Source organism: Chiloscyllium punctatum, chromosome 39 (assembly GCF_047496795.1).
Source record: "Chiloscyllium punctatum isolate Juve2018m chromosome 39, sChiPun1.3, whole genome shotgun sequence".
Lineage (NCBI taxonomy): Eukaryota > Metazoa > Chordata > Chondrichthyes > Orectolobiformes > Hemiscylliidae > Chiloscyllium > Chiloscyllium punctatum.
Genome location: NC_092777.1, coordinates 25,706,856 through 25,732,070, shown reverse-complemented (window position 1 = coordinate 25,732,070; position 25,215 = coordinate 25,706,856). Strand labels below are relative to the sequence as shown.

The window sequence follows — 25,215 nt, the reverse complement described above, 5'->3', positions numbered from 1 at the left end:
TACTGGCAAGACTCTGTTTTGTAGATTAAAGCAGTGCAGGGAAATTTAATTTAACCTTAGTAGGTCACAGCAGTTAATTTGTCGGTAAAGCTTCTCACTTCAGTTTTGTCTTAAAGCATCCAGCAGAAGATTGTCAACATAAGTTTCATGGAGTGGCTTCAGGGGGGATCTTGCAGTACAGTGGTAGTGTCCCTACCACTGAACCAGGAAGCGCAGGTGCAAGTCCGACCTACTTCAAACAGATCAATCAGAAAATACTTGATAAGAATACATGTTAGCTCAGTGGTTAGCACTGTTTCATCTCAGCTCCAGAGACCTGGGTTTGATTCCAGCCTCAGGCAACTCTCTGTGTGGAGTTTGCACATTCTCCTCATGTCTGTGCAGAGAAGCTTCGGTATCCCCCAGCAATCCAGAGATGTCCAGGTTAGTTGGATTGGCTATTGTTAAATTGGCCATATTATCCAGGGATGTGCAGGCAAGGTGGATTGACCATTGGAAATACAGGTTTACAGAGATAGGATATGGTGGGAGGGTTGGTTTGGACTTGTTAGGTTGAATGGCCTGCTTCCATACTGTAAGGATTCTGTAAGGTCTTCAGTGCCCACTATTTAAATGAAGTATTCTGAGGACTTGAGTGCATTTAGATCAGAAACAGGAGGATGTTAAAGTTACTGATCATTTTTAGTATCTTAGTTTCAAACAGATCCTCAATTGGAAAATGTCTCTTTATGACCCAGTTGGTTATGCAGAGGGCACTGCAGCATGGAATATGATAATACCTCAAAAGGAACTCACTGGCCGGCCGTGCTATCTTGTGGCTATGAAAGGAACAAATTTTTTCTTCAGGACTGTGGCAGTATTTTTTCTCCATTTTTTCATGAGTTGTTGGCACCTCTGGCAGGGCCAACCTTGTTGCCAATCCCTAATTGCCCCTGAACTGAGGGGCATGTGAGGCAATTTGAAACTATGCTGAAGAAATAGTGGCAATGCTATCGGTCTGGAGTACAGGTAGGTCAGACTAGGTAAGGACAGCAGATGTCCTTCCCTGAAGGACATTACTGAACCAGATTTTTTTTTTACAATAATTGATGATAGTTCCATGGTCACCATTACCATGAGAAGGGGGAGCTGGATGTCACCCAAAAGGTCTTGGGCAGGGGGTGAATTGCTCACCCCCCAGACTAAATGGTCAGTCAGAAAGTGACAAATGCTGAAAAAGGTCTGCCCAGCAACAAGGACAGAATGGGACTTCCAGCTCACATTGGGAGGAAGGCCTACCCTTCATTGAGGCTGGCCAATCTGATTGCCCAACACCTCCACATGCTCAGTAGTGGATGCTGCCAGTACTGCAGGCAGGTCCATGAGGAAGACAGATCGATGGGTACTGGAGTAAGGTAAGCCCAAGGTATTGGTTGTAAGGTGTTGAGGGAATGTGGATTTGGGGAACAGCCTAGGAGGAAGGAAAGGGCTTTAATCTTTGGGCGATACCCATGATGCACAAGGACATCTCTATCCTGCCCTTTTATAAACTTCTGTAAAAATAAATCACTCCCACCAGCTGTCCATGCCAACCATATTACAACATGGACAGATGAGGGTGAGATTCAGAGTGAGTGAGAAGATAGTGATCTAGACTTCTGACCTTCCCACCAGAAACACAGCCAAGGGACGTGTAATGTCCACACCTATCTTCTTAATTCCAAGTTCATTAGTCAAATGTAAGTTCAATTTGGACTGTACCCAGAGCATCAACTAAGCCATTTGTTAGGTCAAGCCCTTGAGCTTATTAGTCCAGTGATGTTACAACTACCACTCTCACTTGTTGTATTGCACTTAATTTCAGATGGTGTTAATGATGTTTAAATGCAGCATTTAATTTTAAAGGTACATTGTGACACATTGGTCCTAGAACAGAGTTGCCAGCTTCAACTCAGCATATTCAGAGCGGTTTTGACCACCCAGACCCAACATATCTGACACATTTCTCAGAACCGTCACCGAAAGGGAAATTTAACTTCAGTATATCACAATTTATTGTCTATGACGCTGAAGACCTTTGGCTGATCTTAACTATCACGGTAGACAAGATACCATTGCCCAAAGCCGTGCTGCCCAAAATATTAAGTGTTCCCTTCCTGACCTTTGTTGGTAGTTCCCTTCTGTAATCGCTTCGAAGTATGGAAATCTATCAATTTTAACCCAATTTCAGGTGGAGACAGTAACAAAAATAAGGAATCTATCAATAGTGATGATTTACATTTTATTTATTCATTCCTGATACATACCGTCACTGGCTAGGTCAGTGTTTATTGCCCATCATTAGTTACCCTTCAAAGGGTGGTAGTGAGCCACCTTCCTAAACAGCAGCAGACCATATGGTGTAGGTGTATCCACAGTACTATGAGGAAGGGTGTTCCAGGATGTTGACTCAGCAACACTGAAGGAGCGGCAATGTAATTCCAGTTCAGGATCCTGTGCGGTTTGAGAGGGAACTGCTATATGATGGTGTTTCTATGTATCTGCTGCCCATAACTTTCTTAGTGTTAGAGGTTTGGTAGGTGCTGTCAAAGGAACCTTGGTTACTGCTTCTCATAAATAGTTCACACTTGTGCAACTATGGCATGGTGGAGGATGGTGTAATAGCCAGATTGGGCTGCTTTGTCCTGGACAGTCTTGAAAGCTGTTGGAGCTGTGCTCAACGACGTAAATGGAGGATATTCCATTGTACCAAAGCAAAATACTACAGATTCTGGAAATCTGAAATAAAAACAAAATTGCTGGAAATATTCAGCAGGTCTGGCAGGACCTGTGGAGAGAGAGACAGACAGACAGACAGAGTCATTGACCTGAAATATTAACTTTTTCTCTACACATACTGAGTTTTTCAGCATTATTTGGTTGTATCCCATTGCACTCCTCATGACATGCAGTTGGTGGACAGGCTTTGGGGACACAAGAGGTGAGTTCCTTCCTGCAGCATTCCTAATATCTAATTTGCCCTTGTAGCCACTATATTTATGGTTAGTCCAGTTTAATTTCTAGACAGTGGTAACTTCTGATGGGAAGATTGTGGTCATGATTGAATGAAACAGAAATGCAAACTTCTTCATTCTACAAGGAAGCAAAATTCACTCTGAAGACAAATATGCAAATTGGAACTGAGACAAGTTGTCAGTTGAGCTGTTGACTCTTGGCATCAATCCCTGAGTGTTTCAGATCGAAGATCATTCCAAGTCAAGCACTTCTGAAAATCTAAAGGTTTTCACTTGAAGATCACTTGAACTCTCTTGATATGTTAGTCTGCCACCCATCAAAATATTTAATACACAATGCATGAAATGCTCATCGTTAAAATGTAGATGAAGCTGTTTTAATGCCGAGAGAGGAATGAAATCTGACAGACATAATTCCATATGAAGACAACAGGAAACGATGAATGCTTTCTGCTGAGGTTTCCCAAATGTCTTCAAGAATGATGAAAGGAGTAAGATTCTGGCTCGTGGGTGGCCAGATTTGCAGTAAAGCAGTTTCCTTCATACCTCCCCTAATGTGCATGGAAGAGCAATCATCCATTATTTTGAAAATGTGCCAAAAATTCCTTCATCATTTTGGACCTAGTGCTGTATAAGCTACAAATTGATTTCTCTTTTTAATATGACATTCCTGCTACTAGCTATATAAATCCTCCCATTCCTTTCCTTTACACTTGACTCTGCCTCTAAAGTGTGGTTTAGTTGCTTTTCTGTTAAAATGGAGGAAACAACAGGACTGAAGAGAGTAAGAAGGGAGGAAAATTTGAGTCAGGAAATGGTGAGGCCAAACTTTGGATCTCAAGGATATGAATATTGTTGAAGCTGAAGGGAATTCTGAGGGAGGAAGGAATCTAACAGCTTCAACGCTCTGCAAAAGAATGAGCTTGAGTTAGGAGGCAGTATGAAAGATCTTAATTTAACTGTGGGGCAGTGTAATTGTGGGTCCAAGAAGCCATTTATTAGGCCAAGCTTCTTCTAGTTAATATCAGTCCTACCTCTTAAATTCATTGTTCCTAATTATTTCCATTTTAAAACATTGAGGCCCAACATACCATTGGTGCTAATTGACAAGATTGTGCATAATAGAGGAAACCATGCTGAAATAAACAAAATAAAAATAAATGTTAATATTCCAACAATACAATTAAGATACAATTAAGGAGAATCCAAAGGGTTTTTATAAATATATTAAGGACAAAAGGGTAACTAGGGAGAGAACAGGGCACCTCAAAGATCAGCAAGGCGGCCTTTGTGTGGAGCCACAGAAAATGGGGGAGATACTAAATGAATATTTTGCATCAGTATTTACTGTGGAAAAGGATATGGAAGATATAGACTGTAAGGAAATAAATGGTGACATCTTGCAAAATGTCCACATTACAGAGGAGGAAGTGTTGGATGCCTTGAAACGGTTAAAGGTAAATAAATCCCCAGGACCTGATCAGGTCAAGTTGCGGCTGTACAGGACATTGGTTAGGCCACTGTTGGAATATTGCATGCAACTCTGGTCTCCTTCCTATCGGAAAGATGTTGTGACACTTGAAAGGGTTCAGAAAAGATTTACAAGGATGTTGCCAGGGTTGGAGGAACTGAGCTACAGGGAGAGGCTGAACAGGCTGGGGCTGTTTTCCCTGGAGCGTTGGAGGCTGAGGGGTGACTTTATAGAGGTTTACAAAATTATGAGGGGCATAGATAGGATAAATAGACAAAGTCTTTTCCCTGGGGTCAGGAAGTCCAGAACTAGACGGCATAGGTTTAGGGTAAGAGGGGAAAGATTTAAAAGAGACCTAAGGGGCAACATTTTCACGCAGAGGGTGGTACGTGTATGGAATGAGCTGCCAGAGGAAGTGGTGGAGGCTGGTACAATTGCAACATTTAAGAGGCATTTGGATGGATATATGAATAGGAAGGGTTTGGATGGATATGGGCTGGGTGCTGGCAGGTGGAACTAGATTGTGTTGGGATATCTGGTCAGCATGGACGGGTTGGACCAAAGGGCCTGTTTCCATGCTGTACATCTCTATGACTCTAATACAGACAGTTAATAAAGACAGAATTACTCAGAATAAGTTTTGAATTACTTTTGTTCCACTATACGTCATTAAGACACATGTCTCACACATTTCCACTTTAGTTCACTGTTGTTTATGAGTAATATGTAATTTCTGAATGCATTCAATATAAGAAATATTATTACAATCAATGCTTCTGTTTTCCTCCAAACATCCATATTTTCATTGGTTGACCTTTGCAATATTAAAGATTTAAATGTACTTTTAAGGGACAATGTCCTTCCAAACAACAAATAGTGAAATAAAAAGACCTCATTTATTGCAAAACTATCACATGACAAATTGTTTTATGTTTTAGTCCTGAAAGAAAATGGTCATCCATTAGAGAAAAGAAAAGTATCAAGTTTACAGCAATAAGGCATCTGGATACAACTTTGCTAATTTGGCAGACATGGTCCATCTGGATAGAATCAAAATGGGAATTTATAAAACTGACCAGAAATTGACCAGTTCAACATCTGGAACAAGTTAACTTCACCTGAAAAACTTAATACTGTTGCCCGAAGACATCCGCAGTCAGGAAACCTCTGATTGCAGTCAATTGCTTTGTCATTGATAGGCAACAGCAATAGACAAATTAGCAATGGAAAAGTTGTATGTTCCAATTAGAGTGCCTGAAACTCATGAAAGTGAACTTGTTAACCTGGCACACTAACTGAACCGTAAGATCTGATAATCATGCTATAATCATTGTTAGGTGGGTTTGATTTAGTATATTGGTAGTTTTGTAGTCAATATTATGGTTGATTATTGTATGTTGCCTATGTTGTTCCTCCAGCCTGCATCCTCATTGTACTGCATTCAAGGTTAATTGTACAGACATGATTTTTATCTATCGTGAAATTCAAAACTGTGGACCTCTTCACCTCCGTTAACTTTCCTTGTCTCCAACATGCTTTAGCCTTTTAAAAAGTCTCTGTATCATGATTGAGCCATGTGATCTTCTCTCAGGTTCCCTTTGGCCTTTGTGCCATCCATCTCTGCGGACCTTTCCTTTTTACCCAGATTTTCTTAGACATTTAATTTAACGTTGAGACTTCTGTTTCCATTGCTGAGTTTGATGTTTTTGACAGGATTTTAGATGTTTTACAGTTCCATGGGCAGCCAGCTGACCTAAAAGTCAGGATTACTAAAATGGGATTTGGATGATGCTGTTGCAGCAAACAGTACTTTATATTTAGAGGCAACAGCAGCTCAGTACTGTCATGAGGGAGAGTACTACATTGAAGGTGCACTCCTTCAGATGAGACACTAGGCCAAGACCCAATTTGCCTGATCAACATTGATGCTAAAAGCATCTCACAGCACAATATGTAGAAGGGCTAGAGTCTCATTATGGTCAACAAACAATGTGAAAGGAAATACAGATTAAATCTGCATCATGTCTTCAGGATTTACTTACACAATTCATGGTATACAAAGCATTTTTGGATGTCTTGAGATGTATGATGAGTTTGCATGTAAATATTTTTTCACTTTGATGACATTTCTACCTGATATATTTGCCACAGGGGAGTGCAGCAAAGGTTCCCTAGTTGTGTGAGGAGAGATGGGTTCAGCTGGACCTGTATTCAATAGTGTTTAGAAGAATGAGGGGGATCTGATTTATATGTATGAAATTCTTTCAGGACCAGACAGACTTGATGCAGGGAGGATGTTTTTTCTCGTTGGGAGTCTAAAACCAGGGGACACAGTCTCTGCATACGGAGAAGGCCATTTAGGATGAGTTGAGGAGAGATTTCTTTACTCTGAGGGTGATTAATAATAAATAATTTCAATAGGTTCAGGAATAGAATCCAATTTTTAAAAATTAGAGAGGGGCTCAAAAATCTTCAGAAGTACAAATCAAGGTTCATTCTCATAGCTCTGGTCCCAGGTAGCAATCTCTTGGAACTGATTTGCAAATCAGACCATTCTTGGTTTATGCTCAGAGTACAAAGAAAGCCATTGAGCGCTGCTGCAGAGTCAGTCTGCTTTTGAGAGAACACATGGATCAATAGTTACATTCCTGACTGTTGCCGGGCAACAGAAACAACATTTTCAGAAAGTCGTTTTGAATAAATGACTCTGTGTGTATTAGAAAATATTTATCTCCTGTGTGTTTGGAACCAAGAGGATCTAATAGGGTCTTTGAGTAGGCATCAAATCGGTCACCCTGCTTTCTTTCCATATGGTCACATTGCTTTGAAAGTTTATTGTATTATATAGTATAATACATAAAAAGAGGCAAATATAGGTTAACTTTAGTGATCTATTTTTCGAATATGAATGTATACCAGAGCTTTAAAAGTATACCCCAAAGTGTACCAAGCTATAATTCTGGTCACCGTTCTATAGGAAGGATGATGTTGTTAAACTTGAAAGTGTGCGGAAAAGATTGACAAGGAGTGGAGAGTTTGAGTTATAGGGAGAGGCTGAGTCAGCTGGAGCCTTTTTCCCTGGAGCTTTGAAGGCTGAGGGGTGACTCAATAGAGGTTCATAAAATTATGGATAGGGTGAATAACCAAGGTGTTTTTCCAAGGGTGGGGGAGTCCAAATTAGAGGGCAAAAGTTTAAGGTGAGAGGGGAAAGAATTAAAAAGGATTTGAGGGGTAACTTTCTCATGCTAAGGGTGGTGCATGAGTGGAATGAGCTACCAAAGGAAATGGTGGAGGCTGGTACAGTTACAACATTTAAAAGGCATCTAGATGGGTATATGAATAGGAAGGGTTTAGAGGGATATGGGCCAAATGTTTGCAAATGGGACTAGATCAGATTGGGATGTCTGGTTGGTGTGGATGAGTCGGACTGAAGGGTCTGTTTCCATGCTGTATGACTGTATGACTCCACATCCAATGGGATGTTTTATGCATTCCTTACTGGCATATTTAGAGTGGGGAGGGCATTTAATCAATTCGGACGGTGGAAGCAAGCACCAAACCCCTGTCCTGACTTCACCCCCTTCTCACCTCCACCAAAATTACATCTGGAATGGCAAAACCCATGGTTGGACATCCTATCCTGCTGTTACTGAATGTACGTAGTAATGGGCAATTAAGGACCACCTTGTCCCATTGCTGCTGGTGTTAACCCAGTGGTGGGAAGGTGTATCAGCACTCAGGGACAACAACAAAACTTTTCATTAGGTGTAAGAGGGGGAAGGGCGAGGGTTCCCCTTCTTCAAAGACATCACATGCCTGATCGAGGGATCCAGTCACAGGAGTGGGCGAGGTCAACTAAGATACATCCTGATGCTGTTGTTTCTGGCCTTTTCTCCCCAGCGCGCACGCGCACGCGCGCACACACACACACACACACACACACACACACACACACACACACACACACACACAAACACACACACACACACACACACACACACACACACTCCCATGAGACTCTTCTGGCCACAGCTTACCTCGAGCCTGCTTCCCTCCCAACTGGATGTTGGGTATCCAGTTACTCTCTTACCTGCAGCAGCCACTGCCATCCCAGTGGCATTGATGAGCAAAAGAGCTAACAGACTCTGATTTCTGCATCCAGGGTCTTTGATTTTGGGGAAGGCTGGCCAGTGACCAATTTTGAGGCATTTAACATTGTTGGGCCCTTCTGATCATGGTAACATGGATCTCTAGCCAGCTGTTCCAGTTGGCATTGCAAGACCCAACACATCTATAAGATCCCCAACCAATTCTAGATGAGTTCCATGTATTTGTGTGTAATTGTATGTGAACACTGCCTAAAATCTTTTGATACAGTAATAAAATTAACATCTCATGATCACTCACACTCTCTTATTGTGGTTATAACACAAATACAAAGATGTGATTCATTACTTCTTTATCCCATTAGAGAGACCATTTGGAAGAACCGTGTGGCATTCCTGGAAGAGCGAGTTCTGAATAGTTGGCCTTCATTTACCATCTGGAATGCTGGGAAACAGGGCAGGAGGTTGTACAGAAGTCTGTCAGCAACCAATCAGAAAAAGGTATGTTCAAACAAAATTGTAATTATTAAAGATCTGTGTTATCAAATACAGAGAGAGAGAGAGAGAGAGAGAGAGAGAGAAAGAAAGAAAGAAAGAAAGAAAGAAAGAAAGAAAGAAAGAAAGAAAGAGACAGTAGCGAAATGGTAATATCACTTGATTAATAATCCAGAGACCCCAGGCTGATGTTCACGGGTTCAAATCCCATCATAATAGCAATTGGAATTTAAATTTGATTAATAATTCTGCAATTGAAAGGTACTGTGAGTAATAATGATCATGGCAAGAAATATCAATTGTTGTAAAAACCCATCTCATTCCTTAATGAAGAAAGTCTGCCATCCTCACCTGGTCTGGCCTACATGTGACTCCAGACCCTCAGCAACATGGTTGACTCTCAATTACCATCTGAAATGGTCAGGCAAGTCACTCAGTTCCAGGACAATTATGGATGGGAAACCACCCACACCATGAAAGAATAATTAAATATTTTACAGACACTTTTTAACAATTTTTAACTCCACATTTTTCTCCTGCTACTGAGTGATAAAATATTGCCATAAATTAATCTTTATAGTTGCAATTTGATTGATTTTGTTGTGTTTTGTTAAAGTAATTTATTTTGTGGGTGAAGAATGAACACTGCATCAAGAAGTTTAGCATTTACTTGTCCCCAGCCCAATTTTCACTGTTGGGGAGGAACAGTGTCAAGGGAAACATTTTAGGGTAAATTTTAACCACCTCCATTAAACACAAATTATTGGAACACTCCCTCTGGGATGCTCTTTAAACTAACCTCTTTGCCCATGCTTTTAATCCTCCAAGTTTGACTCAGTGTCAGGGTCTTGTTGCTGCCATGGGTTTTGCCATTCCAGATGTAGCAGTGGTTTTCTGTTCAACAATGAAAGTCAAAATCAAACCCAATCTTAGTTAATCCTCTGCATATTCTGATTGTAATATGGGATAGTAATATGGGAACTTTAACTTTGGATCTGAGTGCAACACGATGTACGTTATAAGGAAAAGTGAATTTTTACGTAGCAGTGATCCTTCTTTCAGTGCAACAACCATTTTTCTCACGCCTCCAGGACGCACCCTTAGGTGATTTACAACATTAAAAGTTGTACACGATGTGGCTTATTCCAGTAAAGTACGATAACTGTTCAGTGCATTAATGATTCAGTAATACTACCTGAACAGTTTGCTTCTGCTTAAAAGGGCTTTTTTTATTTCATAGTCAATAGCAGAGAAACAATTCAAAACACAAAAAGGCACAAATAATTACCTTTTTCAGATTGATCAATAATAGTTTAAATAGAAGCGAGTGGTGACAAGTGGATAACAAGCAAATTACACAATAAAGGGTGTAGAGACCCTCGAGATTTTCAGGGAGAGGTGGGCATCGCAGGGAGTGGAGTGCATTATTTCCCCCTCCAACTGTATTTTGATTTAGTCCCTACCCTCCCCTTCACTGTTTTGCTCACACAGCATTGCCCTTTGATGTGAAGGGCATCGCTTGTCACTGACCACCCAGGTGTTTTCCTGTCTTCCTGGTGGTGGAAATTTGAATAACGATTCGTGCACCTTGTGTCTCTCACTGTGTCTCACACCTGCACACACACACTGTGGGTGCTGGGGAAAAAATAAGCACTACCGCAGTTAGGCGGGAGTGTGGGGGTGAAAAGGGAAAAAAACCCAGAAATGTCAGATGTTCTGTTTATTCCATGAGGGAGTTGGACCAGTTTCAAGGACTCTCCTCTTAAAAAAAAGAAAACAAAATAAAGTGTGGAGAGACCCTAGAGATTTTCAGGGCAAGGTGGGCATCACAGGGAGTAGAGTGCATTCTTTCCACCTCCAATTCTATTTTGATTCAATCCCTGCCCTCCTCTTCACTGTTTGAACACGCAGCATCACCCTCTGAGAAGGGCACTGCTTGTCACTGGCCACTTGGGTGTTTTCTTTCTTCCTGGTGGTGGAAACTGAATAAAGATTTGTACATCTGTTGTCTTTCATTGAGTCTGACACCTGCACACACACAAGATGGGTGCGGGGGAAAAGATAAGCACTACTGCAATTAGACAGCAGCGTGGGGATAAAAATAAAATACAGGAGATTTAGAGTCTCCTCAGTTTAGGGTACTGACTGTGCTGGCTGGTGCTACAGTCAAGGTGTTGCTGCTGCAGTTGGGAAAAAAAATATAGCATGTTTAGATTAGATTAGATTCCCTACAGTATGGAAACAGGACCTTCAGCCCGACAAGTCAACACTGAACCTCTAAAGAGCAACCCACCCAGACCCATTCCCCTCCATTTACCCCTGACTAATGCACCTAACACTGTGGGCAATTTAGCCTGGCCAATTCACCTAGCCTGCACATCTTTGGACTGTGGGAGGAAACCGGAGCACCCGGAGGAAACCCACGCAGACACAGGGAGGATGTGCAAACTCCACACAGATAGTCGTGTTGAGAGTTTGACACTTACACATACACGACATGGGTGCTGGGGAAAAGTCAGCACTACCGCTGTTAGGTGGTAGTGTGGGGGAGAAAAAAGTGGGAAAAAAAGAAGAAAAGAAAATAAAGTGTGTGGAGCAACACATTTCTGTTTTGCTGTTGTCTGTTTCGGGAAGGAGATCTGTTCCATATTTAAGACATCTGCACAAAGTTGTACAATTATACATCTACAGCAAATTTATTAGGTTCACAGTATTTACAATTCCCAGTTCATATATGATTTACTGCTTAAATGTAACATTAAGAAACTTTGGTTAAATATAAACTGGCTGCTAATAACTAAAATAGAATAAAATATACAGTGCTTTTCAAAACTTTGAGATCCATTCAGACACATGTGCGATTACTTCAGAACTGCATTTATTACCTGGATAAATGTGGCACTCACATTTTGATAGTTTTGCTTGGAGGATGAGTTGTGACCAAGACACCAGGAGTACTCTTTACCTTTCTTCAGTAGAGTACTAGAGTCAGAGAGATGTACAGCATGGAAATAGACTCTTCCATCCAACTCGTCCATGCCAACCAGATATCCCAACCCAATCTTGTCTCACCTGCCAGCATCCCGCCCATATTCCTCCAAACACTTCCTATTCATATATCCATCCAGATGCCTTTTAAATGTTGCAATTGTACCAGCCTCCACCACTTCCTCTGGCAGCTCATTCAACATGTACCACCCTCTGCATGAAAAAGTTGCCCTTAGAGGTCTCTTTTATATCTTTCCCCTCTCACCCTAAACCTATACCCTCAATTCTGGACCCTCCCACCCCAGGGAAAAGACTTTTGTCTATTTATCCTATCCATGCCCATCATGATTTTATAAACCTCTATAAAGTCACCCCTCAGCCTCCAACACTCCAGGGAGAACAGCCCCAGCCTATTCAATCTCTCCTTATAGTTCAAATCCTCCAACCCTGGCAACATCCTTGTAAATCTTTTCTGAACCCTTTCAAGTTTCACAACATCCTTTCTAAAGAAGGGAGGCCAGAATTGCACATAATATTCCAAAAGCAGCCTTACCAATGTCCTGTACAGCTGCAACATGACCTCCCAGCTCCTGTACTCAATACTCTGACCAACAAAGGAAAGCATACCAAATGCCTTCTTCACTATCCTATCTACCTGCGACTCCACTTTCAAGGAGCTATGAACCTGCACTCCAAGGTCTCTTTGTTCAGCAACACTCCCTAGGACCTCACTATTAAGTGTATAAGTCCTGCTAAGATTTCTTTTCCCAAAATGCAGCACCTTGTATTTATCTAAATTAAACTTCATCTGCCACTCCTCAGCCCATTGGCCCATCTTATCATGATCCCGTTGTAATCCAAGGCAACTTTCTCCACTGTCCACCTCCAATTTTGGTGTCATCTGCAAACTTATTAACTATATCTCTTATGCCCACATCCAAATCATCCACTGGTCACAGGCCTTCAGTCTGAAAAGCAACCCTCCACCACCATCCTCTGTCTTCTACCTTTGAGCCAATTCTGTATACAAATGGCAGTGCTGTAGGAATGTTTCTGTCCACCTAGGAATGGCAGACAGTACTTTGATTTATCATCTAACAAGCTTACATGTCTATCAATATAACATTCCCTCGGTGCCAAGCTGAAATGTCAGCCCAGATTATGCACTGTTGTTCATTACTGGACCTAAACCTCTGACTTTGTGACTCAGGAATGAGAGCAAAACCATGTAACAAAGCTGTTCCAATATTCTACTCTTTTTTTTATCCTTGTCTATGTTCCTATCTCTTTGGTCCCCTGATGACAGTGATAATTCCTTAAATAAATCAATGCTCAGTTCTGTAATCCAGTGATATTCTTCAGCTGACCAGCAGAGTTCCAGTTATAAAATGATGTTTGTTTTTTCCTTTCCTTTGGAAAAGCACCTAACATTTGCTCATGAAAACAAGATCAACAGGTGAGGAAGCTCAAACATTTCTGAGATTGTTACATTGATGCATTGCCTTATTACAATGTAACCAGTTTGTATATTCAAGTTTTCGACCTTGACAGGCAGACCTGGCTCAATAAGGTCTTTGGTTCCTGTATCCACTGGAAATCGGACATGGAACTGCCTCTTAGCCTCCTTCCTCAGGGCCATGCGTTCTGTGCTTATGTGCTTATGTTGGTAATGGAAATAATGAGTACAGTGCTGCCCACATATTTAAATCTCTGGAGAAGATACAGTATTATTATGAGTTGTATATCTCCAGATGACTACCTGGTTGATATTGACATTGAGGATCATAGAGATTAATAAAAATAGTAAATTACTGCGGAGGACACAATAGATCCAGCATGGTTGAATCATGGAAATGTTCTTTGCTGAATCATGGAAACAGAAATGATATTCAGTGCATACAGAATTTGTTGTCACAATATTACCTAATTAGGATTGAATCATGTTACACCTGAGTCTGCATATAATTTGACCAAGGCAAACTGAATTACTGTCTTGCTCTTTGACTCCTTGTAGCTATTTTTTATTCGGTCTGTTCAGATTTGTTCTGACACACCTTTGCAGCAGGTGGAACTTGAACCTAGACATTTTGACTCAGAGGTAGGGGCACAGCCTCAAGAGACCTGTGATTCCTTATATCTCTACAGCAAACATAAGAGCAAACATAACACCACTTTTCTTAGCGTTTTGGTGAATTCTCCCCTGTGGCCAATGGCTGTAAAAGTTTGACATCAGATTTCAGAATATTGCATTCAGTTTTGGTCTCCCTGCTGAAGGACAATAGACAATAGACAATAGATGCAGGAGTAGGCCATTCTGCCCTTCGAGCCTGCACCGCCATTCAATATGATCATGGCTGATCATTCCTAATTAGTATCCTGTTCCAGCCTTATCTCCATACCCCTTGACTCCACTATCTTTAAGAGCTCTATCCAATTCTTTCTTAAAAGAATCCAGAGACTGGGCCTCCACTGCCCTCTGGGGCAGAGCATTCCACACAGCCACCACTCTCTGGGTGAAGTAGTTTCTCCTCATCTCTGTCCTAAATGGTCTACCCCGTATTTTTAAGTTGTGTCCTCTGGTTCGGCACTCCCCCATCAACGGAAATATGTTCCCTCCTGCCAGAGTGTCCAGTCCTTTCATAAGCCTATACGTTTCAATCAGATCCCCTCTCAGTCTTCTAAACTCAAGGGTATACAAGCCCAGTCGCTTCAGTCTTTCCGTGTAAGGCAATCCTGCCATTCCAGGAATTGACCTCGTGAACCTACACTGCACTCCCTCAATAGCCAGAATGTCTTTCCTCAAATTTGGAGACCAGAACTGTACACAGTACTCCAGGTGTGGTCTCACCAGGGCCCTGTACAGCTGCAGAAGCACCTCTTTGCTTCTATACTCAATCCCTCTTGTTATGAAGGCCAGCATGCTATTAGCCTTCTTCACGACCTGCTGTACCTGCATGCTTGCCTTCATTGACTGGTGGACAAGAACACCCAGATCTCTCTGAACAGCCCCTTTACCTAATTTGATACCATTGAGGTAGTAATCTGCCTTCCTGTTCTTGCCACCAAAGTGGATAACCAGACATTTATCCACATTAAACTGCATCTGCCATGCATCTGCCCACTCACCTAACTTGTCCAGGTCCAGGAGAGATGTTGTGAAACTTCAAAGGGTTCAGAAGTGATTTTACAGGGAGGGTTAGAGGGTTTTAGCTGAAAGGGTTGGGGCTATTTTCCCTGGGAGTGTCGGAGGCTTAGGGGTGACCTTATAAAGGTTTAGAAAGTCATGAGGGGCATGGATAGGGTAAATAGCCAAGGTGTTTTCCCGAGGGTAGGGGAGTCCAAAACTAGAGGGCATAGGGTTAAAGTGAGGGGGGAAAGATATAAAAGGGACCTAAGAGATAACTCTTTCACACAGGGAGTGGTACATGTATGGAATGAGCTGACAGAGGAACTGGTGGAGGCTGGTACAATTATAACATTTATAATGCATCTGGAATAAGAAGAGTTTAGAGGAATATGCTGGCAAATGGGACTAGATTTATTTAGGATACCTGGTCAGCACAGACAAGTTAGCCTGAAGGTCTGTTTCCATGATGTACATCTCTATGACTGTATTTGAGTCATTCAAGTTTTGAGTGTGTGAAATGAGAAACCTGAATCAATTAAATTGCTGCTGCCAACTCCATCAGAAATAAAATACATAAAAGAATTGGCTAATGTTTGAAATTTGCACTCATGACCTGACTTTTTAACCTGGACCTTTTCCTATGTTTGATGCTGATTCAGTTACTTTCATAATAGCTGTGTTTTTATGCCGAGGAATGCTTCCTAAGATTTGCAGCAACAAAGCCATTCCATAGCTTGGTACTTTGATGGCCCAAATATGTAAAAAGGAATTTAAACTCATTTGCTTAGCTGACCCATACAAATTCAATCCGAACAGATGTCAGGGCATACAAATAAATCCCAGTTTGGTCATGGTACACGCCATTTAAATACATGCCATTGTCATCTTTCTGCGCTATGTAACTTTCTAACTTATGTAATGTTATACAACCTATAATGACGCGCTGCACATTCCAGTGTTAATGAGACTGCCTTACAAATCATTGGCAACAACGACCTCAGTTGTGGCTAGTTTAAATGAAGCTACACTGGACTGTGGCTGACTCCAGGACCTGGTTTCACTGTCACCACCTGACAATCAACAATCATTACCTTTCTCAACAAAACAAAAGTCTGTTGTTTTACAATAACTGATGACTTATCAGTTTTCTCAATTGACAGGAAACATAACACACAAAGAACGAGAGCAAAATACACCAATTATTTCACAGAAGATTTTAAAAAGTCAAATAGAATATACTTATTTTTAAAATGCAATTATTAATGTTTGCCTTTTGTTTAGGATTTACTTTGCTAAGGCTATAAATACTCGATCAGCTGCAATGCTGATGCATTGTCCAAAGCCACCATTGACCATACTGCACATCAGAGTGTTAAATTCACCAATGTGATTTGAGTCATGTTCTCAGTTCACTGCACCACAGTAACCAGAAGCTGAAAAAAACTTCAAAAAATTTTCCATGTATAAATCAAGATGCGAAATGCAGTATTGCACACAAGGCTATCCACAGCAGAGTCTCAGTAACACAGGGATGGAAATTGCCTGTTACTGGTGATACTGGTGATTCTAGTCTCACATTCTGGCAAACAACGATGAAAACAATACACCAGGGCCATGCGTGTGTCACAAGATGCAGAGCACAAGCTCAGCTATCCACACGTGTCTTGGAATATTAAGACTTATAGAAGAGATGACCAAATGGATCAAATTCAAATGTTTGTACACAATGACTACTGAGATAGACAGACTCATAGAGTCATAGAGATGTACAGTGCAGAAACAGACCTTTCGGTCCAACTCATCCATGCCGACCAAATATCCCAAACCAATCTAGTCCCACCTGCCAGCACTTGGCCCATATCGCTCTAAACCCTTCCTATTCATATACCCATCCAATGTTGCAATTGTATTAGCCTCTACCACTTACTCTGGCAGCTAATTCCATACATGCACCACCCTCTGTGTGAAAAAGTTGCCCCTCCCACCCTAAACCTTTGCCCTCTAGTTCTGGACTACCCAACCCCAGGGAAAAGACTTTGCTTATTTATCCTAACCATGTCCCACATGATTTGATAAACCTCTATGAGGTCACCCCTCAGCCTTCGTGCTCCAGGGAAAACAGCCCCAGCCTGTTCAACCACTCCGGATAGCTCAAGTCCTCCAACCCTGGCAACATTCTTGTAAATCTTTTCTGAACCCTTTCAAGTTTCACAACATCAGTCCAATAGGAAAGAGACCAGAATTGTACGCAATATTCAAAAAGTGGCCTAACCAACGTCATGTACAGCCGTAACATCACCTCCCAACTCCTGTATTCAACACTCTGACCAATAAAGGAAAGCATATAAAACACTTTCTTCACTATCCTGTCTACCTGTGACTCTACTTTCAAGGAGATATGAACCTGCACTCCAAGGTCACTTTGTTCAGCAACACTCCCTAGGACCTTACCATTAAGTGTATAAGTCCTGCTAAGATTTGCTTTTCCAAAATGCAGTACCTTGCATTTATCTAAATTAAACTCCATCAGCCACCCTTCAGCCCATTGGCCCATCTGATCAAGATCCTGTTGTAATCTGAGGTAACCTTTCTTCACTGTCCACTACATCTCCAATTTTGGTGTCATCTGCAAACATTCTAATTATACCTCCAAATAATATCCAAATAATTTATATAAATAAGAAAGCGTAGAGGACCCAGCACTGATCCTTGTGGCACTCCACTGGTCTCAGGCCTCCAATCTTAAAAACACCCTCCACCACCACCCTCTGTCTTCTACCTTTGAGCCAATTCTGTATCCAAATGGCTAGTTCTCCCTGTAATCCATGAGATCTATCTTTGCTAACCAGTCTTTCATGGGGAACCTTGTTGAACGCCTTACTGAAGTCCATATAGATCACGTCTTCCACTCTACCCTCATCAATTCTCCTTGTTACTTTTTCAAAACACTCAATCAAGTTTGTGAGACATGATTTCCCACTCACAAAGCCATGTTGACTCTCCCTTGCCTTTCCAAATACATGTAAATCCTGTCCCGCAAGATTCCCTCCAACAACTTGCCCACCACTAACATCAGGCTCACCGGTCTATAGTTCCCTAGCTTGTCCTTACCACATTTCTTAAATAATAGTACCACGTTAGCCAAGTCTTCTGGCACCTCACCTGTGACTACCGATGATACAAATATCTCAGTAAGGGGCCCAGAAATCACTGATTACTGATGAACGGCTCTGGCCCGAAACATCGATTCTCCTGCTCCTTGGATGCTGCCTGACCTGCTGTGCTTTTCCAGCAACACACTCTCGACCCTTCAACGCCTACAGTCCTCACTTTCTCCCAGCAATCACTTCTCTAGCTTCCCACAGAGTTCTAGAGTACACCTGATCAGGTCCTGGGGATTTATCCACTTTGATGTATTTCAAGACATCCAGCACTTCCTCCTCTGTAAAAAGGACATTTTTCAAGATGTCACCATCTATTTCCCCACATTCTGTATCTTCCATGTCCTTCTCCATAGTAAACACTGATGCAAAATATTTGTTTTGTATCTCCCCCATCTCCTGAGGCTCCACACAAAGGCTGCCTTGCTGACCTTTGCTCCCTCGTTACTCTTTTGTCCTTAATGTATTGGTAAACTCTCTCAAAACTCCCACATCTGATAAAGAAGTGCTTATCACTCTATTAAATGCCATTTTGCTCCTTCCAATCTAAAGACCCAGAAAATAGCACCATCTGATTGCTCAACAAAACACTGCTCCAGGCTAACCTAATACTTAGGGCTTACATTTTTAAAATTTAATGAAGAGACAGATCTCAATAAAATATACAATCAAACAAGAACCCACTGTACTCACTATTGTAGATTTACAGCTAGACTATATTTGAAATTACTCACTTATCTGTTTCTGTGTTGTGACTTCTCCCAAACAGGTTCCTCCAAGATCAGTTGTGAATTTTGCTGTTTGTTAAGTTTTCCTAGACACATTCCGATGTCCAGTGATGCCTGAATTCAAACGGCAAAGGCAGTAACTGCACAGATTCACTGCTCTGTCAGTTAGCAATGTAGGTTTATTTCTTTCTCTCCCTTACAGACCATATGCTCCCTTTTAAGAATGCCATTGTTTTGACTTTTCAAAGTTTCAGAACAATGCAACAGCATAAAATACAGTAATTGCTGCTCTTGGAATTCAAGGAAATCACCTCCAATGCCTGAAATACCTCAAAAAAGGAGCAGCTGTTACAGCTACAAATTTTTCCCATCCTCCATCTTGGATTACCCAGAATCTAATATTTATCTGCAAAGAAGATTTTTGCAACAGACAGCATCCTTGACCAGGTTACTTCTGATAATGGTCAACAATTTGCAAATAACTACTTCACACACTTTGCAGAAAACTGCAGATATGTGCTTCTTACACATTCCCTCTGATATCCCCAGTGCAAAAGTGAAACTGAAAGAGGAGTCAGACTGATGAACGAGAACCAAGATTTTCAGACTGTACTCCAAAGCTGCAGACTTACAGTATTCTAACCAATAGAACTGTTGATAGAAACAAAGCTCAGAAAACAAATTGCTGTTCTACGTAAATACTTCCAAAACTAAAAGTTCAGGACTATCACAGAATTCAAGGCAGAACAGTCTTATCAAAAACAATACATCAATCTACACAGGCTGTACAGCATTTCATCCACTGGAACTCATTAGAAAATCATACCTGGGGCATACTTGTCAGGGAAATCTGTGATCACTGCCACATTCTCAGCAACTAATTGGCATGTAGGCCTCAGTGTTAACGTGTTTAGATATTGCTTGAATACTCATTGCATGAAACACACTTATAAAGCTCAATAATACTGGATTGAATGATCCTTTCCACATTGTTCAATGTAATATTTGTGGGTGTCATGAGATGCCAGAGCTGCTGAGCCACCTGCAACAATGAAGACAATGAATGACTGAAACCAGTTCCCCTGGCCTCTCGATTCTGTGACATTTTGTGAGCTTATCAATCTGTCTCTTACAGTCATAGAGTCATAGAGATGTACAGCATGGGAACAGACACTTCGGTCCAACCCGTCCATGCTGGCCAGATATCCCAACCCAATCTAGTCCCACCTGCCAGCACCCGGCCCATATCTCTCCAAACCCTTCCTATTCATATACCCATCCAAATGCCTCTTAAATGTTGCAATTGTACCAGACTCCACCACATCCTCTGGCCGCTCATTACATACACGTACCACCCTCTGCGTGAAAGAGTTGCACCTTAGGTCTCTTTTATATCTTTCCCCTCTCATCCTAAGCCTATGCCCTCTAGTTCTGGACTTCCTGACCCCAGGGAAAAGACTTTGTCTATTTACCCTATCCATGCCCCTCATAATTTTGTAAACCTCTATAAGGTCACCCCTCAGCCTCCGACGCTCCAGGGAAAACATCCCCAGCCTGTTCAGCCTCTCCCTGTAGCTCAGATCCTCTAACTCTGGCAACATCCTTGTAAATCTTTTCTGAACCCTTTCAAGTTTCACAACATCTTTCCAATAAGAAGGAGACCAGAATTGCATGCAATATTCCAACAGTGGCCTAACCAATGTCCTGTACAGCAGCAACATGAACTCCCAACTCCTGTACTCAATACTCTGACCAATAAAGGAAAGCATACCAAACACCTTCTTCACTATCCTATCTACCTGCGACTCCACTTTCAAGGAGCTATGCACCTGCACTCCAAGGTCTCTTTGTTCAGCAACACTCCCTAGGACCTTACCATTAAGTGTATAGGTCCTACTAAGATTTGCTTTCCCAAAGTGCAGCACCTCGCATTTATCTGAACTAAACTCCATCTGCCACTTCTCAGTCCATTGGCCCATCTGGTCCAGATCCTGTTGTAATCTGAGGTAACCCTCTTCGCTGTCCACTACACCTCCAATTTTGGTGTCATCTGCAAACTTACTACCTGTACCTCTTAGGCTCACATCCAAATCGTTTATGTAAATGACCAAAAATAAAGGGACCAGCACCGATCCTTGTGACACTCCATTGGTCACAGGCCTCCAGTCTGAAAAACAACCCTCCACCACCACCCTCTGTCTTCTACCTTTGAGCCAGTTCTGTATCCAAATGGCTAGTTCTTCCTGTATTCTGTGAGATCTAACCTTGCTAATCAGTCTCCCGTGGGGAAACTTGTCGAACGCCTTACTGAAGTCCATATAGATCACATCTACTGCTCTGCCCTCATCAATCTTTTTTGTTACTTCTTCAAAAAACTCAATCAAGTTTGTGAGACATGATTTCCCAGGCACAAAGCCATGTTGACTATCCATAATCAGTCCTTGCCTTTCCAAATACATGTACATCCTGTCCCTCAGGCTTCCCTCCAACAACTTGCCCACCACCGAGGTCAGGCTCACTGGTCTATAGTTCCCTGGCTTGTCTTTACCGCCCTTCTTAAACAGTGGCACCACATTTGCCAACCTCCAGTCTTCCAGCACCTCACCTGTGACTATCGATGATACAAATATCTCAGCAAGAGGCCCAGCAATCACTTCTCTAGCTTCCCACAAAGTTCTCGGGTACACCTGATCAGGTCCTGGAGATTTATCCACTTTTATGCATTTCAACGCATCCAGCACTTCCTCCTCTGTAATCTGGACATTTTGCAAGATGTCACCGTCTATTTCCCTAGAGTCGATATCTTCCATATCCTTTTCCACAGTAAATACTGATGCAAAATATTCATTTAGTATCTCCCCCATTGTCTGTGGCTCCACACAAAGGCCGCCTTGCTGATCTTTGAGGGACCTTATTCTATCCCTAGTTACCCTTTTGTCCTTAATATATTTGTAAAGACCCTTTGGATTCTCCTTAATTCTATTTGCCAAAGCTATCTCATGTCCCCGTTTTGCCCTCCTGATTTCCCTCTTAAGTATACTCCTACTTTCTTTATACTCTTCTAAGGATTCACTCGATCTATCCTGTCTATACAATAGACAATAGGTGCAGGAGTAGGCCATTCTGCCCTTCGAGCCTGCACCACCATTCAATATGATCATGGCTGATAATCCTTAATCAGTATCCTGTTCCTGCCTTATCTCCATAACCCTTGATTCCACTATCCTTGAGAGCTCTATCCAACTCTTTCTTAAATGAATCCAGAGACTGGGCCTCCACTGCCCTCTGGGGCAGAGAATTCCACTCTCTGTGTGAAGAAGTTTCTCCTCATCTCTGTCCTAAATGGTCTACCCCGTATTTTTAAGCTGTGTCCTCTGGTTCGGCACTCACCCATCAGCGGAAACATGTTTCCTGCCTCCAGAGTGCCCAATTCTTTAATAATCGTATATGTCTCAATCAGATCCCCTCTCAGTCTTCTAAATTCAAGGGTATACAAGCCCAGTTGCTCCAGTCTTTCAGCATAAGGTAATCCCGCCATTCCAGGAATTGACCTCGTGAACCTACACTGCACTCCCTCAATAGCCAGAATGTCTTTCCTCAAATTTGGAGACCAGAACTGCACACAGGACTCCAGGTGTGGTCTCACCAGGGCCCTGTACAGCTGCAGAAGAACCTCTTTGTTTCTATACTCAATCCCTCTTGTTATGAAGGCCAGCATGCTATTAGCCTTCTTCACTACCTGCTGTACCTGCATGCTTACCTTCATTGACTGGTGTACAAGAACACCCAGATCTCTTTGTACTGCCCCTTTACCTAAATTGATTCCATTTATGTAGTAATCTGCCTTCCTGTTCTTGCCACCAAAGTGGATAACCATACATTTATCCACATTAAACTGAATCTGCCATGCATCTGACCACTTACCTAACCTGGAGAAAGTGAGCACGGCAGATGCTGGAGATCAGAGCTTAAAAATGTGTTGCTGGAAAAGTGCAGCAGGTCAGGCAGCATCAAAGGAGCAGGAGAATCGACATTTCGGGCATAAGCCCTTCAGGAATGAGGACGGTGTGCCAAGCAGGCTAAGATAAAAGGTAGGGAGGAGGGACTTGGGGGAGGGGTGTTGGGGATACGATAGTTGGAAGGAGGTTAAGTGAGGGTGATAGGCTATAGAGAGCGTGGGGGCGGAGAGGTCAGGAAGAAGATTGCAGGTCAAGAAGATGGTGCTGAGTCTGAGGGTTGGGGCTGAGATAAGGTGGGGGGAGAGGAAATGAGGAAGCTGGAGAAATCTGCATTCATCCCTTGTGGTTGGAGGGTTCCTAGGCGGAAGATGAGGCTCTCTTCCTCCAGGCATCGTGTTGGTATGGTCTGGCGACGGAGGAGGCCAAGGACCTGCATGTCCTGGCGGAGTGGGAGGGGGAGTTAAAGTGTTCAGCCACGGGGCGGTTGGGTTGGTTGGTGCAGGTGTCCCAGAGGTGTTCTCTGAAATGTTCCGCAAGTAGGCGACCTGTCTCCCCAATATAGAGGAGGCCACATCGGGTGCAGCAGATGCAGTAAATGATGTGTGTGGAGGTGCAGGTGAATTTGTGATGGATATGGAAGGATCCCTTGGGGCCTTGGAGGGAAGTGAGGGGGGAGGTGTGGGCGCAGGTTTTGCATTTCTTGCGGTTGCAGGGGAAGGTGTCGGGAGTGGAGGTTGGGTTGGTGGGGGGTGTGGATCTGATGAGGGAGTCGCGGAGGGAGTGGTCTTTCCGGAACGCTGATAGGGGAGGGGAGGGAAATATATCCCTGGTGGTGGGGTCTGTTTGAAGGTGGCAGAAATGACGAAGGATGATACGATGTATCTGGAGGTTGGTGGGGTGGTAGGTGAGGACCAGTGGGGTTCTGTCCTGGTGGCGATTGGAGGGGCGGGGTTCAAGGGCAGAGGAGCGGGAAGTGGAGGAGATGCGGTGGAGAGCATCGTCAACCACATCTGAGGGGAAATTGCGGTCTTTGAAGAAGGAGGCCGTCTGGGTTGTTCAGTATTGGAACTGGTCCTCCTGGGAGCAGATGCAGCGGAGACGAAGGAATTGGGAATATGGGATGGCATTTTTACAGGGGGCAAGGTGGGAGGAGGTGTAGTCTAGGTAGCTGTGGGAGTCGGCCAGTTTATAGTAAATGTCTGTGTTGAGTCGGTCGTCCGAGATAGAAATGGAGAGATCTAGGAAGAGGAGTCTGAGACAGTCCAGGTACATTTGAGGTCGGGGTGGAAGGTGTTAGTAAAGTGGATGAACTGTTCAACCTCCTCGTGGGAGCATGAGGCAGCGCCGATACAGTCATTGATGTAGCGGAGGAAAAGGTGGGGTGTGGTGCCAGTGTAACTGCGGAAGATGGACTGTTCCACATATCCTACGAAGAGGCAGCCATAGCTGGGGCCCATGTGGGTGCCCATGGCTACACCTTTGGTTTGGAGGAAGTGGGAGGATTTGAAGGAGAAGTTGTTCAGAGTGAGGACCAGTTCAGTCAGTCGAAGGACAGTGTCAGTGGGAGGGTACTGGTTGGTACGGTGGGAAAGGAAGAAGCGGAGGGCTTTGAGGCCTTCATGATGGGGGATGGAGGTGTACAGGGACTGGATGTCCATGGTGAAGATAAGGCATTGGGGACCGGGGATGCGAAAATCATGGAGGAGGTGGAGGGCATGGGTGGTGTCCCGAATGTAGGTGGGGAGTTCTTGGACTAAGGGGGACAGGACCGTGTCGAGGTACGCAGAGATGAGTTCGGTGGGGCAGGAGCAGGCTGAGACAATGGGTCAGCCGGGGCAGCACCCTGTAATCCCCTAACATCCTCCTCACATTTCACCCTGCCACCCAGCTTCGTATCATCAGCAAATTTGCTAATGTTATTACTAATACCATCTTCTATATCATTAACATATATTGTAAAAAGCTGCGGTCCCAGCACTGATCCCTGCAGTACCCCATTGGTCACTGCCTGCCATTCCGAAATAGAGCTGTTTATCACTACTCTTTGTTTCCTATCAGCCAACCAACTTTCAATACCTGACATATGCTTCCTTCTTTTTCTTAACCAAACCCTCAATTTCTTTAGTCATCCAGCATTCCCTATACCTACCAGCCTTCCCTTTCACCCTGACAGGAATATACTTTCTC

At 42.9% G+C, this 25,215-nt stretch overlaps 1 protein-coding gene across 4 annotated transcripts in view; it reads left to right on the top strand.

Annotated features, from left to right (window-relative positions):
• The window catches only part of b3gntl1 (UDP-GlcNAc:betaGal beta-1,3-N-acetylglucosaminyltransferase-like 1), a 369,979-nt gene that overhangs the window by 302,943 nt on the left and 41,821 nt on the right, over window positions 1–25,215 (top strand). For all 4 annotated transcript variants that reach the window (XM_072558329.1, XM_072558328.1, XM_072558331.1 and 1 more), the window contains one exon: window positions 8,936–9,071. In XM_072558329.1, coding sequence (XP_072414430.1) covers window positions 8,936–9,071 — 136 coding nt within the window. The remainder of the gene's footprint in view (window positions 1–8,935; window positions 9,072–25,215) is intronic.